Source organism: Moschus berezovskii, chromosome 12 (genome assembly GCF_049115385.1).
Source record: "Moschus berezovskii isolate FMDL1 chromosome 12, NW_MosBer_1.0, whole genome shotgun sequence".
NCBI lineage: Eukaryota > Metazoa > Chordata > Mammalia > Artiodactyla > Moschidae > Moschus > Moschus berezovskii.
Window position 1 is genome coordinate 67,538,129 of NC_142471.1, and position 13,942 is coordinate 67,552,070.

The 13,942-nt window shown below is 40.7% G+C and overlaps 1 protein-coding gene across 3 annotated transcripts in view; it reads left to right on the forward strand.

The window, feature by feature from the left end:
* The first annotated feature begins 9,605 nt into the window (after positions 1 to 9,605).
* The window catches only part of SLF2 (SMC5/6 complex localization factor 2), a 40,476-nt gene continuing 36,139 nt past the window's right edge, over positions 9,606 to 13,942 (forward strand). For 2 of the 3 annotated variants that reach the window (XM_055424851.2, XM_055424852.2), the window contains exons 1-3: positions 9,606 to 9,898; positions 12,524 to 12,567; positions 13,072 to 13,796. In XM_055424851.2, the coding sequence (XP_055280826.1) occupies positions 9,759 to 9,898; positions 12,524 to 12,567; positions 13,072 to 13,796 (909 nt within the window). In that variant the 5' untranslated portion in view covers positions 9,606 to 9,758. Of the gene's footprint in view, positions 12,497 to 12,523; positions 12,568 to 13,071; positions 13,797 to 13,942 lie in introns of those variants that run through there. The other variant, XM_088842269.1, reaches the window with a different exon arrangement.

The following is a 13,942-nucleotide window of genomic DNA, read 5'->3' on the forward strand; positions in this document are numbered from 1 at the left end:
TGGCCAAAGTATTGCAGTTTCAGCTTCAGCATCAGTCCTTCCAATGAACACCCAGGATTGATCTCCTTTAGAATGGACTGGTTGGATCTCCTTGCAGTATAAGGGACTCTCAAGAGTCTTCTCCAACACCACAGTTCAAAAGCATCGATTCTTCGGCGATCAGCTTTCTTCACAGTCCAACTCTCACATCCATACATGACCACGGGAAAAACCATTGCCTTGACTAGACGGACCTTGGTTGGCAAAGTAATGTCTCTGCTTTTTAATATATTATCAAGGTTGGTCATAACTTTCCTTCCAAGGAGCAAGCGTCTTTTAATTTCATGGCTGCAATCAGCATCTGCAGTGATTTTGGAGCCCAAAAAAATAAAGTCTGACACTGCTTCCACTGTTTTTCCATCTATTTCCCATGAAGTGATGGGACCAGATGCCATGCTCTTTGTTTTCTGAATGTTGAGCTTCAAGCCAACCTTTTCACTCTCCTCTTTCACTTTCATCAAGAGGCTTTTGAGTTCCTCTTCACTTTCTGCCATAAGGGTAGTGTCATCTGCATATCTGAGGTTATTGATATTTCTCCCAGCAATCTTGATTCCAGCTTGTGCTTCTTCCAGCCCAGCGTTCCTCATGATGTACTCTGCATATAAGTTAAATAAGCAAGGTGACAATATACAACCTTGACGTACACCTTTTCCTATTTGGAACCAGTCTGTTGTTCCATGTCCAGTTCTAACTGTTGCTTCCTGACCTGCATACAGGTTTCTCAAGAGGCAGGTCAGGTGGTCTGGGATTCCCATCTCTTTCAGAATGTTCCACAGTTTATTGTGATCCACACAGTCAAAGGCTTTGGTGTAGGCCTTTAAAATTGGTTTGTTTGGTGATTCTGTTGTGGATGGTGATGTTTTAGTTTTTGCTTCGTTTCCCCATCAGTAATGAATTGGGGAGTGACTTGCTCAGATGTGCTTGTTAGAAAGATGGTTCAGGCTGCAGTGTGGAAGATGGAATGAAGAAGGGCAAATACAAGTCAGAAAGACCAGTCTGGAAGCTATGGCAACATACCTTGCAAAGGACAATTAGGGCCTGTATTGGGGTGCAGCAGGGGGATAGAAAGGATTTTTTGAGTATTTAAAATATGCACGTTTTAAATTTTATAAACAATAAGAAAAATAGATGAGTTTATAAAGTGGATGAAATATAGAAATAGGTAGCTAAAAGAAGAATCTAAATGCTCCACTACCAAATTTATGAAGAGATATCCAACCCAATAATTAAGAGAATGCTTATAATAAAGCAGTGAGAAATCATTTTCACCCTTCAGATTAGCAAAAATAAAAAAAGGATGACAATATCAAATATTTGAGCAGACATGAGGAAAACAGTGCTCTCATATATTGCTAATGGGACTGTAAATTAATTCAGTCATTTATGGAAAGCAGTTTGGTAGCATACAATAAACTTGATAATGCAAATACCCTATGACCCAGCAATTTCCATTCTGATTATATAACCCATAGAAATTCTTGCACATGGGTAAAAAGAAACATGTACAGAGATGTCCATGAAGTATTGTTTGTAGTGGACAAATATGAACTGCAAACATAAATAAAATGTACATATTTTTAAAATATATACAAAATAATCCTCTATACTTTTATGACTAGATATAAATACATGTATATCAATAACCTCAGATATGCAGATGATACCACCCTTATGGCAGAAAGTAAAGAACTAAAGAGCCTCTTGATGAAAGTGAAAGAGGAGAGCGAAAAAGTAGGCTTAAAGCTCAACATTCAGAAAACTAAGATCATGGCATCCGGCCCCATCACTTCATAGCAAACAGATGGGGAAACAGTGGAAACAGTGGCTGACTTTATTTTTGGGGGACTCCAAAATCACTGCAGATGGGGATTGCAGCCATGAAATTAAAAGATGCTTACTCCTTGGAAGGAAAGTTATGACCAACCTAGACAGCATGTTAGAAAGCAGATTCGTTACTTTGCCAACAAATGTCCATCTAATCAAGGCTATGGTTTTTCCAGTAGTCGTGTATGGATGTGAGAGTTGGACTGTGAAGAAAGCTGATCACCGAAGAATTGATGCTTTTGAACTGTGGTGCTGGAGAAGACTCTTGAGAGTCCCTTGTACTGCAAGGAGATCCAACCAGTCCATCCTAAAGGAAATCAGTCCTGGGTATTCATTGGAAGGACTGATGCTGAAGCTGAAACTCCAATATTTTGGCCGCCTGATGAGAAGAACTGACTCATTGGGAAGGACCCTGATGTTGGGAAAGATTGAAGGCAGGAGAAGGGGATGACAGAGGATGAGATGGTTAGATGGCATCACCGACTCAACGGACATGAGTCTAGGTAAACTCCAGGAGTTGGTAATGGACAGGGAGACCTGACATGCTACGGTTCATGGGGTCGCAAAGAGTCGGACATGACTGAACGACTGAACTGAAAAAATGAGGAATATGAGGCTTGCAGACTTGAAAACCACAGGAGTAGGAGAGAAGAGAATTAAACTGGAGTGTCAATTAAAAAAAGACTTAGCTACTCCCATAAATAAGGTTATATGTTTTAAAACATATGTTTTATTATGAAATTAAAGAAAACTAGGAACTTGTTTGGCAGTCTAGTGGTTGGGAATCTCCACCTTCCAACCCACGGAGTGTGGGTTAGATCACTGGTCGGAGAGCTAAGATCCCACATGACTTGCGGCCAAAAAGCCAGAACATAAACAATGGAAGAGATGTCATAACAAATTCAATAAAAACTTTTTAAAAAATAAAGGAAAACTAAAGAAAACCAGACAAGAGAAGTAAAAGATTAAAAATTTGTAATAGTTGTGAGTTCAGAATGGTGAATATGTTGTAATATTATTCTTTGTATTTGCCTATATCTTTGTTCTAAAAAGAATCAGATATGTGTGTGCGTGGTTATAGCTAAATTAATTTACAGTCCCACTAGCAATATGAGAGCACTGTTTTCCTCATGTCTGCTCAAATATTTTATATTGTCATCCTTTTTATTTTTGCTAAGAAAGGACACAAGTGATATTTAGAGGGCAAAATCACTGATTTGATGACATAACAAGTGGCAGCTGAGCGTGACAGAGGGGAGAGATTAGTAGGACTCCCAGGTTTGTGGTTTGAGTGACAGGTGAGGGAAGATGATGAAACCATTCACTGAGATAAGAAATACAGGAGGAGAGAAACTTAAATCTGGAGGTCAGGGAGGGAAGATAATAGGTTCTGCTAAAGACACGTTGAGTTTGAGAACCCAACCACAAATGTTTTTACTACCAAATGCCTGGTCAGAGAAGGTAACTTAATGGTCTCCATGTTGCCCTCCAAAAGAGGCAGTAGGAACAAGGGTGTCAGTGGCAAGTGGAAGGGAAATGAAGGAGAAATGAACAGAAGCTAATAGAAATAGTGGAGGATATCTGGTGAAGTCTTCATAGAAAGCAATTAATGTAACACAGTGTAAATTTTTATCCAAAACCATTGGTCCTTTTATTTGATGATAGATAGACATTGGTCCTTTTATTTGATGATAGATAGACGAAAGATCGGAGAAGGCAACGGCAAGCCACTGCAGTACTCTTGCCTAGAAAATCCCATGGACAGAGGAGCCTGGTAGGCTGCAGTCCATGGGGTCGCTATGAGTCAGACATGACTGAGCGACTTCACTTTCCCTTTTCACTTTCACACATTGGAGAAGGAAATGGCAACCCACTCCAGTGTTCTTGCCTGGAGAATCCCAGGGACGGGGGAGCCTGGTGGTCTTCCGTCTATGGGGTCACACAGAGTCGGACATGACTGAAGTGACTTAGCAGCAGCAGCAGACGAAAGATATAATAGATAAATAGATAGGGAGAGATAGGGATATGTGTTTCTTTGGAAAAATAATATATGCACTTGATAAAATAATTTTCACAAATAGGGGAAAACCTTTCTCCAGAGGCAACTGCTGTTATGAGCTTCTTTACCTATGCTCAGGTTAGACAGTCAAAAGTACCAATGGCTGCTGTCTATCAAAATATAAAACATACATGTCCTTTGACCCAGAAATTCCCTTCCCAATGTATAGAGATATGCTTCTATGTTCACAAAGGTGAGTATAAAGGTATAAAGGTATTCATTGCATCATTATTAGTAATGTAAAGCTGAAAGGGAACTAACTTAACTAAGTTACCAGCCAGTCCATACAGTAGAATACTATGTTGCATTAGGAAGTTACTTGGAAAGCACAGCATCCTTCCAGAGATAGTCTTGGCTGCTGCTGCTGCTGCTAAGTCACTTCAGTCGTGTCCGACTCTGTGTGACCCCATAGACGGAAGCCCACCAGGCTCCCCTGTCCTCTTTTTATTTATATAAGCAATAGCACATGTATACACTGTAGCATATACTGTTCTGCAACTCAATTTTTCACTTAGGGTATCTCAGAGATTGTTCCTTACTAGTTTATATTGTTAACAAGGGTTGAGTGTGTGCAAGCTCAGTCTCGTCCAACTCTGCAACTCCAAGGACTGTAGTCCACCAGGCTCCCAGTCCATGGGATTCTCCAGACAAGAATACTGGAGTGGGTTGCCATTCCTCCTCCAGGGGATATTCTGGACCCAGGGATCGAATTCACATCTCCAGTATCTCCTGCATTGGCATGCAGATTCTTTACCACTGAGCCACCTGGGAAGCCATCACAAGTATTGAGAGTTCAGCTAAATTACTCCATCTTATTGCTACCTCAGCATCCATGTTGTGTGGCCAAGCAGGCTTTGGTGGCCTTGAACTGACCTGATTTCACATACTTATCTATCTAGCCTCTGTAGACAGAAATATGAGATGCCTCTTTGTACTTCTTGGAGCCAGAAATCTAGAATTTTGTGTGAAATCTCTTGATTTTTAAATGCTACCCCATACCTTTACAAAAGAACTCTTTGGAAGTTTAAAAAGGTGATGAAAGATGGCTCCTTCAGGAGGCCATCTTGTCATGCCTGGCATAGAGGGTTCAGTACTTCGGTGCTGAGCAAGTTTACAGCTTAAGGAACAGTGGTGGTAGAATGCCTCTGAAGAGGCAAGTTATAACCCAATAAAGGTCTTACAGGTCATCACAGGTGTGTTGAATTCTGGGAAGAGCATTGCAAAAGTATGAGATCAGATGTATTATCCTCAAAGAGACTCTCTTCTTTGCAGGGTGGTAGGGTTTCACGTGAGAGGTGAGTTGGACAAGGTATATAAAGTCCTTCTACCTCTTTTGTATCATTTTCCCTTTCCTCCTATTTCTTCCTCACAGTCTCAAGATTACTGAAGACAACGAGGGATCTGATAGGGCCACTTCAGCCACTCCTCCCCATCTTGAAGTTCTTATAGCCTGGGAGGAGTAAAGGCACGCTCCCTTGAAAAAACAGTGTGCCTCCCTCTTCAAGCCTCCCCCGCTCCTGGAAAATATGGTCTTAAAAGGGCATAAGGGGAGCCCGAGTTATGTCTCTCCACCCTCCCCACCAGCAGGAGTGACCAAAGAAAGCCTATCTTTTGCCCTCCAAGCAGCTTCTGCTGTTCTATTTCACCAATACACAGAAGTGTGAAATATGAATACAGATTACAGCAACAACTTTCACAAGTTTCCACTACTGCCCACAGAAGGGCCACAGAAATACCTTTTACATCATTGTCATATAAAATACATATGTGCAACTGAAATAAGTAAAAGTCTTGCAAAACAACACATACTCATCGATTATGCGCACTCTCCACTCCATTGTCTCTCTCTTTTCATGTGGCCTGTGCCTCATTACATCAATTTCAAAACCCTCTGATGAGTGGCTAACCCAGTGTGAAAAACACCTGATTCAGGCTGGAGTTCCAAACCAATATTTACAGTCTCTTACTTTTCAGATAAGATGAATCATATCTATGCCTACCAAACTAGTAAACAAGATGTCTCTAGAAAAAAACAGAGACTTTTTTCTAGTTATTATTTATCAGTTTTTAGAATTAGCTTTCATTTATAAGGTTAGCCCTAAGTGGGAAAATGATTTTTAAGTTTTCTTTAGTTAAATATTAATATAGGAAACATTCAGGTATGTCAAAAGTTACAAATATGTTACTCATGTTCTAAAGTGTGGGAAACAGTATCCTGCACCATTCTGTAATGAAATAACAAGAAACTTTCCTTAACATTAGATCTGTTTCTGCAGTTTTTCTAATTAACTCTCAGGAAGCTTAAGTTTCAGAACATGACATGATATCATATTACATTTGGTTTTTCCCCAGCAGCCCCTTAAAACCAAGCTAGTGGGTCAGGTAGATCCCCTGAAATAGGAAATGGCACCCCACTTCAGTATTCTTGCCTGGAAAATCCCATGGACAGAGGAGCCTGGTGGGCTATAATCCATGGGGCCACAAAGAGTCGGACACAACTGAGTGACTGAGCACAGTGTTTTTTCCAAGCACTTGGGCAGTTTTGAGCTCGGCATCTATTTGCAAAGTGATTTGTGCAGATCTTGAGAGGCTGGAGGTCGCCTTCCCTCCTTCAGATCATCACGTGGTCTTTCTCAGTCAGGCTTTCAAGTTAATTATTTCCTGTTTTTCAGAGTCTGCTCCTTATCCCCTTTCCCAGGTCACCCTCTACCCTCCCCTCCACACACACATTCTTGGCCACCAGCAGGCAGTTCTGCAGCAAACCCATCTTTGTGTCTCAGTCTGCCCTGGAGCACCCTCCAATAAGAGCCTTGGGGTTTCTTCCAGAGTGTAGCAGTGTCAGAGCAAAACTGTGTCATTACTGTAGAATCAAAAGAGTTCCCAGCTTGTTAGTAATTTTCTGTGTAACTTACTGACCTTTTGTTCTCAGAGTCCCTGCCTGCAAAGGTACTTCCTGAGCCCATCTCCCTAAATTGTTTTCTCTTTTTGTGACTGTTTATATCTCTGGCATCAGCTATACTGTCACTCCTTTCAGGATTCCCACGCTGGGTTTGACGCTCCCAGCAAATTTGATCTGTTTGCCACGTAACATTGTTTCTGTGACTGACTGACTAGTCCCTTCCCATCAAGGCCAGGGCCTGTGCTCATCTATTGTCTTTAACAATACAGGGTGCTAAATTGTGCTGAGTACCCCATAGAACCCTCATGCCTAAAAGCCACTCCCTTCCTGTGGTCTTTGCTTCCTGGTCCACAGAAATCTTCTCAGACTAGCCTTTTATGGTCATTGGCCTTCATTTCTTCATCTACTTTTCTAATCTTGGCTGAGGTCTTAAATCTTTAATTCAGTCTTGTCTACTTTATTCATCATCCACTCGCCCCAGCCGTTTTTCTCTCCCCTGGTCTCCTCACCAGCAGCATCTTTCACTTAGTACAGCTTCCAGGCCATTTATGTACATAGAGATAGAGATACACACACACACAAATTCAAAGTAAGAGAAGGGATTAAAAACACATAATAAGACTAACATTATTTACAGGAGGGGGAAGAGCTTCAGAAGCTCCCAGCTGTTCTGGTTGATATGTAGAGCGTATTTCATCCTGCAACCTAAGTCTGCATCATTCTCAAACACAGTTTAAACAAAGAGCCTTGATGCTTATTGAGGATTTAGATAACTACTTCCCTGTTAAGAAGAGATTTTTTAAATTGTGTTTTTATTATGACTCCATCTCCATTTATTGATCGAGGGATTTCTTGCCTCACTTAACTCCATAATCTGTTGCTCAGATTAAGAAAATTCGAAAACTATTGTTTGTTAGCATAAGTACAGCCTTTAAAGCGATACCTTGGAGGCTGGATGATTCAAATACCATAATCCAAGAAAAGCAACTAATTGATCATGCAGAACGAGCTTTTATGCATTACTGTTTTTTATGGACTGAGCATGCAATGAAACGAATCAGAGTAAATGTTTTATAGATGTGCAGTTACAGAAATAGGAACTTACTAGTAACATCCAGAACACAGTTATACAAGAGGCTGGAAATAATGCGTAAAAAAACCCTCAATAAATATATAAGTCACTAACAAGTCACTAACCATACAACTGGTATCGCAAAGAGTCAGACATGACTGAGTGACTGAACTGAACTGAACCATACAACACATTTTGAGCATCTATTATTCTTTTTTATCTAAGAAACAATGCTAGGTATAGTAACTTCTTAGATATTGAAAGCAGAAATATGCCCCTTATTTCAGCAGCTCCTTTCCTACATCCCTACTACCTAGTATCCACCTATGTATATATACTTTGGGGATGAATGAGAGACCTGTATGTTCAGTTTACCTTCTACCCTCCACTTTGCCCTCCCTGTTAGCCACTTTATTCCTCATTAATTCTTTCTCCTGAGGGCTAACAGGTGAGGGAAGGAGGTGAACTTCAGGCCAGTTAGGCATGCTTAGCTACAGAAGCAGTTAAATCTCAGTGCAATAAACTTGAAAGACCTGTCTAAATTCTTCATTTTCATTTAAGATTTTGTTTCATCCAACTGATTGAACAGGCCTGACAGTTATGGCTTGAACATCATTAAGACTGAATTTTGGTTAATAATTATTATAACAATATCAGACCCATCTCTGGAAGATTTTATAGTAAGTTAAACAGTCTGTTTAAAGAACAATAGCAAGAGAACATTAATCCGCACAGTACTTACTACATCAGAGTCTCTGAGCTGTGCACTTTGCATGGCTTATCATTTTTATAAGCAATTACCCAGAAAAGTAGAATGCCCATTTTATAGATGTGGAAACTGAAGCTCAGAGCTACTAAGACCAGCCTCTCAGTTTGTAGGGAAAACCCTAGCTAACAGCCTCCAAAGCACAAACCCTTTACAAAGGATTAGAGGATGCTGGCACTTTTCACTAATCTGTGCTGTCCACACTTAACATGAGTAACTTAAAGCTGATCTTATGTTCCTTTCAAAAATCTCCACGAATCTGTCTGCAGAGACTTTATGGATAACTCATCACAGCAACTGAGAAACAAAATGCGCTTGTGTAATACGAAGTCTTTATTTCAATGAGGTTTTTTCCTTCTTATAAAGAAAGAGAGAGAGAGGAGCCACTCCAGCACTCAACAAGAACCCTCACACAATGAACAAGTCTTCACATTGGGTTGTGCCGACTACCGAGGAAATGGTGACAGCATCAGGGCACTTCGGCCTAAAATGTTAAGAGAACGATGATTAATGAACAGCTGGGGATTTCTGAGGCACAATTGTGTGACACAAGAAGCCCAACTATTGGCCATCTTCATTGAGGGAAGCTGCTGGGCTCGGGTTTGCTTCAGCAAATCTTGCCCCTCGCCGCCCTCAAGACGGGTATCGCCAGCTACCGCAGAGCCCTTGGCAGCCCGCGCCTTCCGGCCCCCGCGTGCCCGCCAAGGCGGACGCGGCCGGAACGCCGAAGCGCCCCACCCCCACCCCGTGCACGTGACGGGGGGGGTGGACAGTGTTCCTTCTCTCCTCCCCAGCCCCTCCCCCGAAACCCTGCCTTCTCCTGAGAGGCTACGGCTTTCTATTGCACCACTACTGGAATGACCCCCGTGCCGGCCAGTAAGAACGCGCCGCTTCAAGTAAGACCCGCCCCCTGTGGGTCCTCAGGTTCCTTCCCGCTCACACCGGAGTCACTTCCGAAGAGAGAGAACCGCCATGAAGAGGGAAGGGGGTGCCGCCCACCTCTGCTCCGACAGCATCACCGAGTCCCAGCAGCAAGACGGCAACCACGCATCCAACTTCTCCAGCTACAGCTCATGCCGCCGTCGCCAGCGGCGCCGACATGACAAGGCGCTGCATGCCCGCTAGGCCAGGTTTCCCCTCATCCCCAGCCCCGGGGTCGTCGCCCCCGCGCTGCCATCTGAGACCCGGTAGTACCGTCCCTGCTGCAGCGGGAAAGAAAACAGAGAGGCCTGGGGACAGGTACCGTGCAGAGGGCTTGAGAAGGGGCCGGGTCGCGGGGGCAAGGGTATGAGGGAGGACTGCGGACGGTCGCTCTTCCAGTTCCCGCCATCCTCCGCGAGCTCAGGCCTCCGCGTCCGGGGCCTGGCAAACCCCTGCCCCGCCTCCACGCGGGGACTGCTGGGAGCTCGAGTCTCGTTTTCTGTAGCTGGGACGGTGTTCTCGGTCTAGTGACCACAGCCTGGATGGCTTCGAACCAACCGTCTTAGGTAGAACGTGGTTTTTGTCCTGGACTCTGGGCCCTAACTGCTAAATGCATACTTAAGTGGTTTTCTCTGCATTGTCAGTTCTCCTGATCCTAGTGGCTGAATGGTATAAGCATTTTCTATATTGTGGGTGAAATTATGTAAGATGTGATGAGGGAAACACTTCCACGAATTGCTTTAAAGTCCAGTACACACGATAAATCTTAATTTAAAGAAGATGCAGATTAGGAATGTGTTGTGTTTTCTTTCCAAGAGGCCAGGTTTTCTTGTAAAGATTTTGTTGGAGCTATGTACAAAGATGGAGAATTTCATCAAATGACATTCTCTGACAATAAAACATGTTTAAATTCTCTTCGAACTTGGTACTGTCTTTTTTATTTTAAGTTTGAAAACTTGTAATATTAGTTTAACAGTAAATTTATCTTCTGATATTGTGGTACAGGTCCACAACCCCTTATCTTAATTCTGAAAGCCGAAAAGTTAACGAAAACCGAAAAGTTTTCAGTAAGTTTGGCACGACATCTAACTTGGCAGCCAAACCTGACCAGAACTATAGTTGGTCTTCTTTAAGTGTGAGTCTAAATTTTGCTGGAAAAACATTTACGTATTTGCTTACAGAGTGCAGGCTCAGACCCCATTGGGGGCTTTCCATAATGCATCCAAGTTACCGCCTTTCTAAAATCCAGTAAATTCAGAATGCTAAAACACATTGGTTCCCAATAAAGTTTCAGATACGGGTTTGTGTGCTGTTACAAATAATTTTAACTAGTTATAAATAAATAATGCACCTTTCTGTGCATTTGAATTTAGGGGATTGTTACTTCTTGAAAGTTATATTCATGGTTATTTTACAAGTTTCTTGTGTGTTATCCCCAAAGCTATTTTTCTCCCAGGTGTAATGAGCAAAAAGATGTAATACTTTAGGGAAGAGATACAGTGTTACTTTTAGTAATTAATGGAAAAACATTCAATATTATCTTGTTTTGAGTTAATTAGCTGCTTTTTAGTCCTTTCTCACCTACCGTTATTCAACCGATAGCAAGGCATTATCCTTCTCCCCTTTGCAAAACCTGTAGTATTTCTTTATTCTGATGTAACTTATTTCGTGAGGAAAAAATGCATAGATTTTCCCTTAGCGTGTCACTCATTCATTTCAAGGCTGGGTAGCTTTTCTATTAATATCTCAAACAAACATTGTAGACTCTCAGTACGCCCTTAAAGATGGGCATTGCTATTCTGATGTGGCCAGTAAAGAGTGCAAGGTGTAAAAGCAGCATAAGCTTCAGGGACTTAACATTGTTCAAGTTTTCTCTGAGCAGTCCAATCTCATAGTGGATAAATGTTGAGGGGAACTTGTCTGCCCCTTATTTTCTTTAAGCTAAAACGAAGAAATTTTAGCAAAATTTGCCAGAACAGTGATATTTTTGCTCTACTTAGTAACACTGCTCTGTGCAGTTGGAAACTAAATACATGAACAAATCAGAGTACAAATTCTGGTAATATGGTCCTACTTCACTTTGTGTTCATTGTAGAGTGCAAAAATCCTTAGAAAGTTTGGTTTTTGTTGTCCTTTACTCCTTAACGTCTTTTTCTCTGTTTTGTTCTTTTTCCCGGGCAACACATTGATTTTGTAAATATCTTAAGAATTCCTAGTAAATTAAGACTTTGAAACACTCCTCATTCCAATTTTTGCTATTACTTAGATTAACATCCCACTCTAGTGTATAAAGAATGTAGTATAAGCTTAGAACTTTTTCTGCCTTCTGCTCAGCACACTCTTTAGCTGCCTCTCCAAACCAACAAAATCACCCATATTTGCCATTGTACCATCTACTCTTCTTAAGAGTCTGCTCAAGTTTTAATCGGTTTTTATAATCTCCATTATTCATTCAGCAAACACCTCTAGAACAAATTTTGTACCTGTCACTGGCGATATCAAGGAATAGGATCAGATCCCTTCGGGTTCTTTTATTCTCCCACATAGCAGCAAGCCTTTCAGTCCTAAAAAGCTGTCTACCAATTCCTTAGATCCACACTCTATCTTATCATTTTTGTACTATAAAGTATATAAACTTCAGTTTTGCTTTTATAAATTTACTCCTACAGGAACTGGTGAGCTATATTTAAAAAAAATTTTTTTATAATCAGCTTAGCAAAGCAGTATTGTCAGAACATGATTAAGCCAGATAGTGAAATTCAGCCTCTAGTCTGTAAATCTACTAGTATTCTCAACTTAATCTGAATTATTGAAGTTTTATTTATTTGTTTTTTTTGTGAGAGCATTTCAAGTTCTTTATTTGGGTAAGAAATAGAACGTCAAAATATTGAAGTTTTAATATTTGCCAATGTGATCCCATATTAGTTATGCTTTTATTTTCAGGAAACAGTCAATTATAGATTTCTTCAAACCAGCTTCAAAACAAGGTATGTATACTGTTCGTGCATTTTTTGTGGGATCTTTTGGGGAGGGAGATGGAGTCGATTTTTAAATCTACTCTAAACTAACTAATTTGATTAAACATTGTTCAAAATTGAAAATATAAAGAAGATACAGTATTGTTTACAAAGATAAACAACTTCTAAAATCATAAAGAAACTCTGCTGTTATGCTTTCTTACATTTAAAAGATTCAAGTCAATAATGTTCATTAAGTATACTATTTTGATTCTGGATTAATGTAACTTCATAAATAGAGCCATGGAGAACTTACATGATGTGATGAAAGAGAGCTTTATGAAAGTAAGGCTTTAAAATCATGTCTTAATTTCTCCCCCCCCATAAAATGTGTATCATTATTTAAATATAAATTTGAAAACATTTGTGATAGCTTAATGTTTTAAGTGTTAATTTATAATATTTGTACAAGTGTAATAGTTTGTGCTATTTTTAATAACATACAATGTGCATTTGTTTTAATTGGCTATTCAGATAGACGTATGTTGGATTCTCCACAAAAATCGAACATCAAATATGGAGAAAGTGGATTGTCCATCAGTGGGACAGAGCAGTTTGAAAGGAAACTATCCTCACCAAAAAGTTCTAAACCCAAAAGAGTGCCATCAGAAAAGAGCCCCGTCTTAGAGGCATTCATAAAAGGTGTTAAAGAGCACCATAGAGACCATGGTGTACATGAGTCACGTCAGCCTTGTGTGTCACTGGACACCAAATATTCAAAGGCAGTTACAAAATACGTTCCTCCTTCATATCTCTTGTCAAAAGAGACCAAGAAAAAACATCAGTCTCCAGAGGGAAGGAAGTCACATTTCATTCATGAAAATAGCAGGGAGAAGAATGATGGCAATCGAGGCAGGATCAGTGCAGATTCTAAGAAGCAGGCCACGGTGACAGAAGCTGACATCTTCAAGAACAGCTCCCGAAGTCTTAGCAGCAGGAGCAGCCTATCCAGGCACCACCCAGGAGAAAGCCCACTGGGAGCTAAGTTCCAGTTATCTCTAGCTTCTTACTGCAGAGAAAGAGAACTAAAGAGATTGAGAAGGGAGCAAATGGAGCAGAGAATCAACTCAGAAAATTCTTTCTCAGAAGCAAGCAATCTTTCCTTAAAATCTTCTAGTATAGAAAGAAAATGCAAACCAAGGCAGGAACTGAGTAAACAGAATGATGTCACAGCTGGAAACAGTAATCTTTCAAACCTGGTATGTGCAATAAATGCTAAATTAGCTTGCTACTGTTTTATCATATTTAGAATAGTAAATATAAAAATGTTTGCTAACAATATGGTGCCTTTTGTTAAGGAGATACTGATAAAGAAGCTAGTTTGATTGTTTCCTCCAACTGTCCA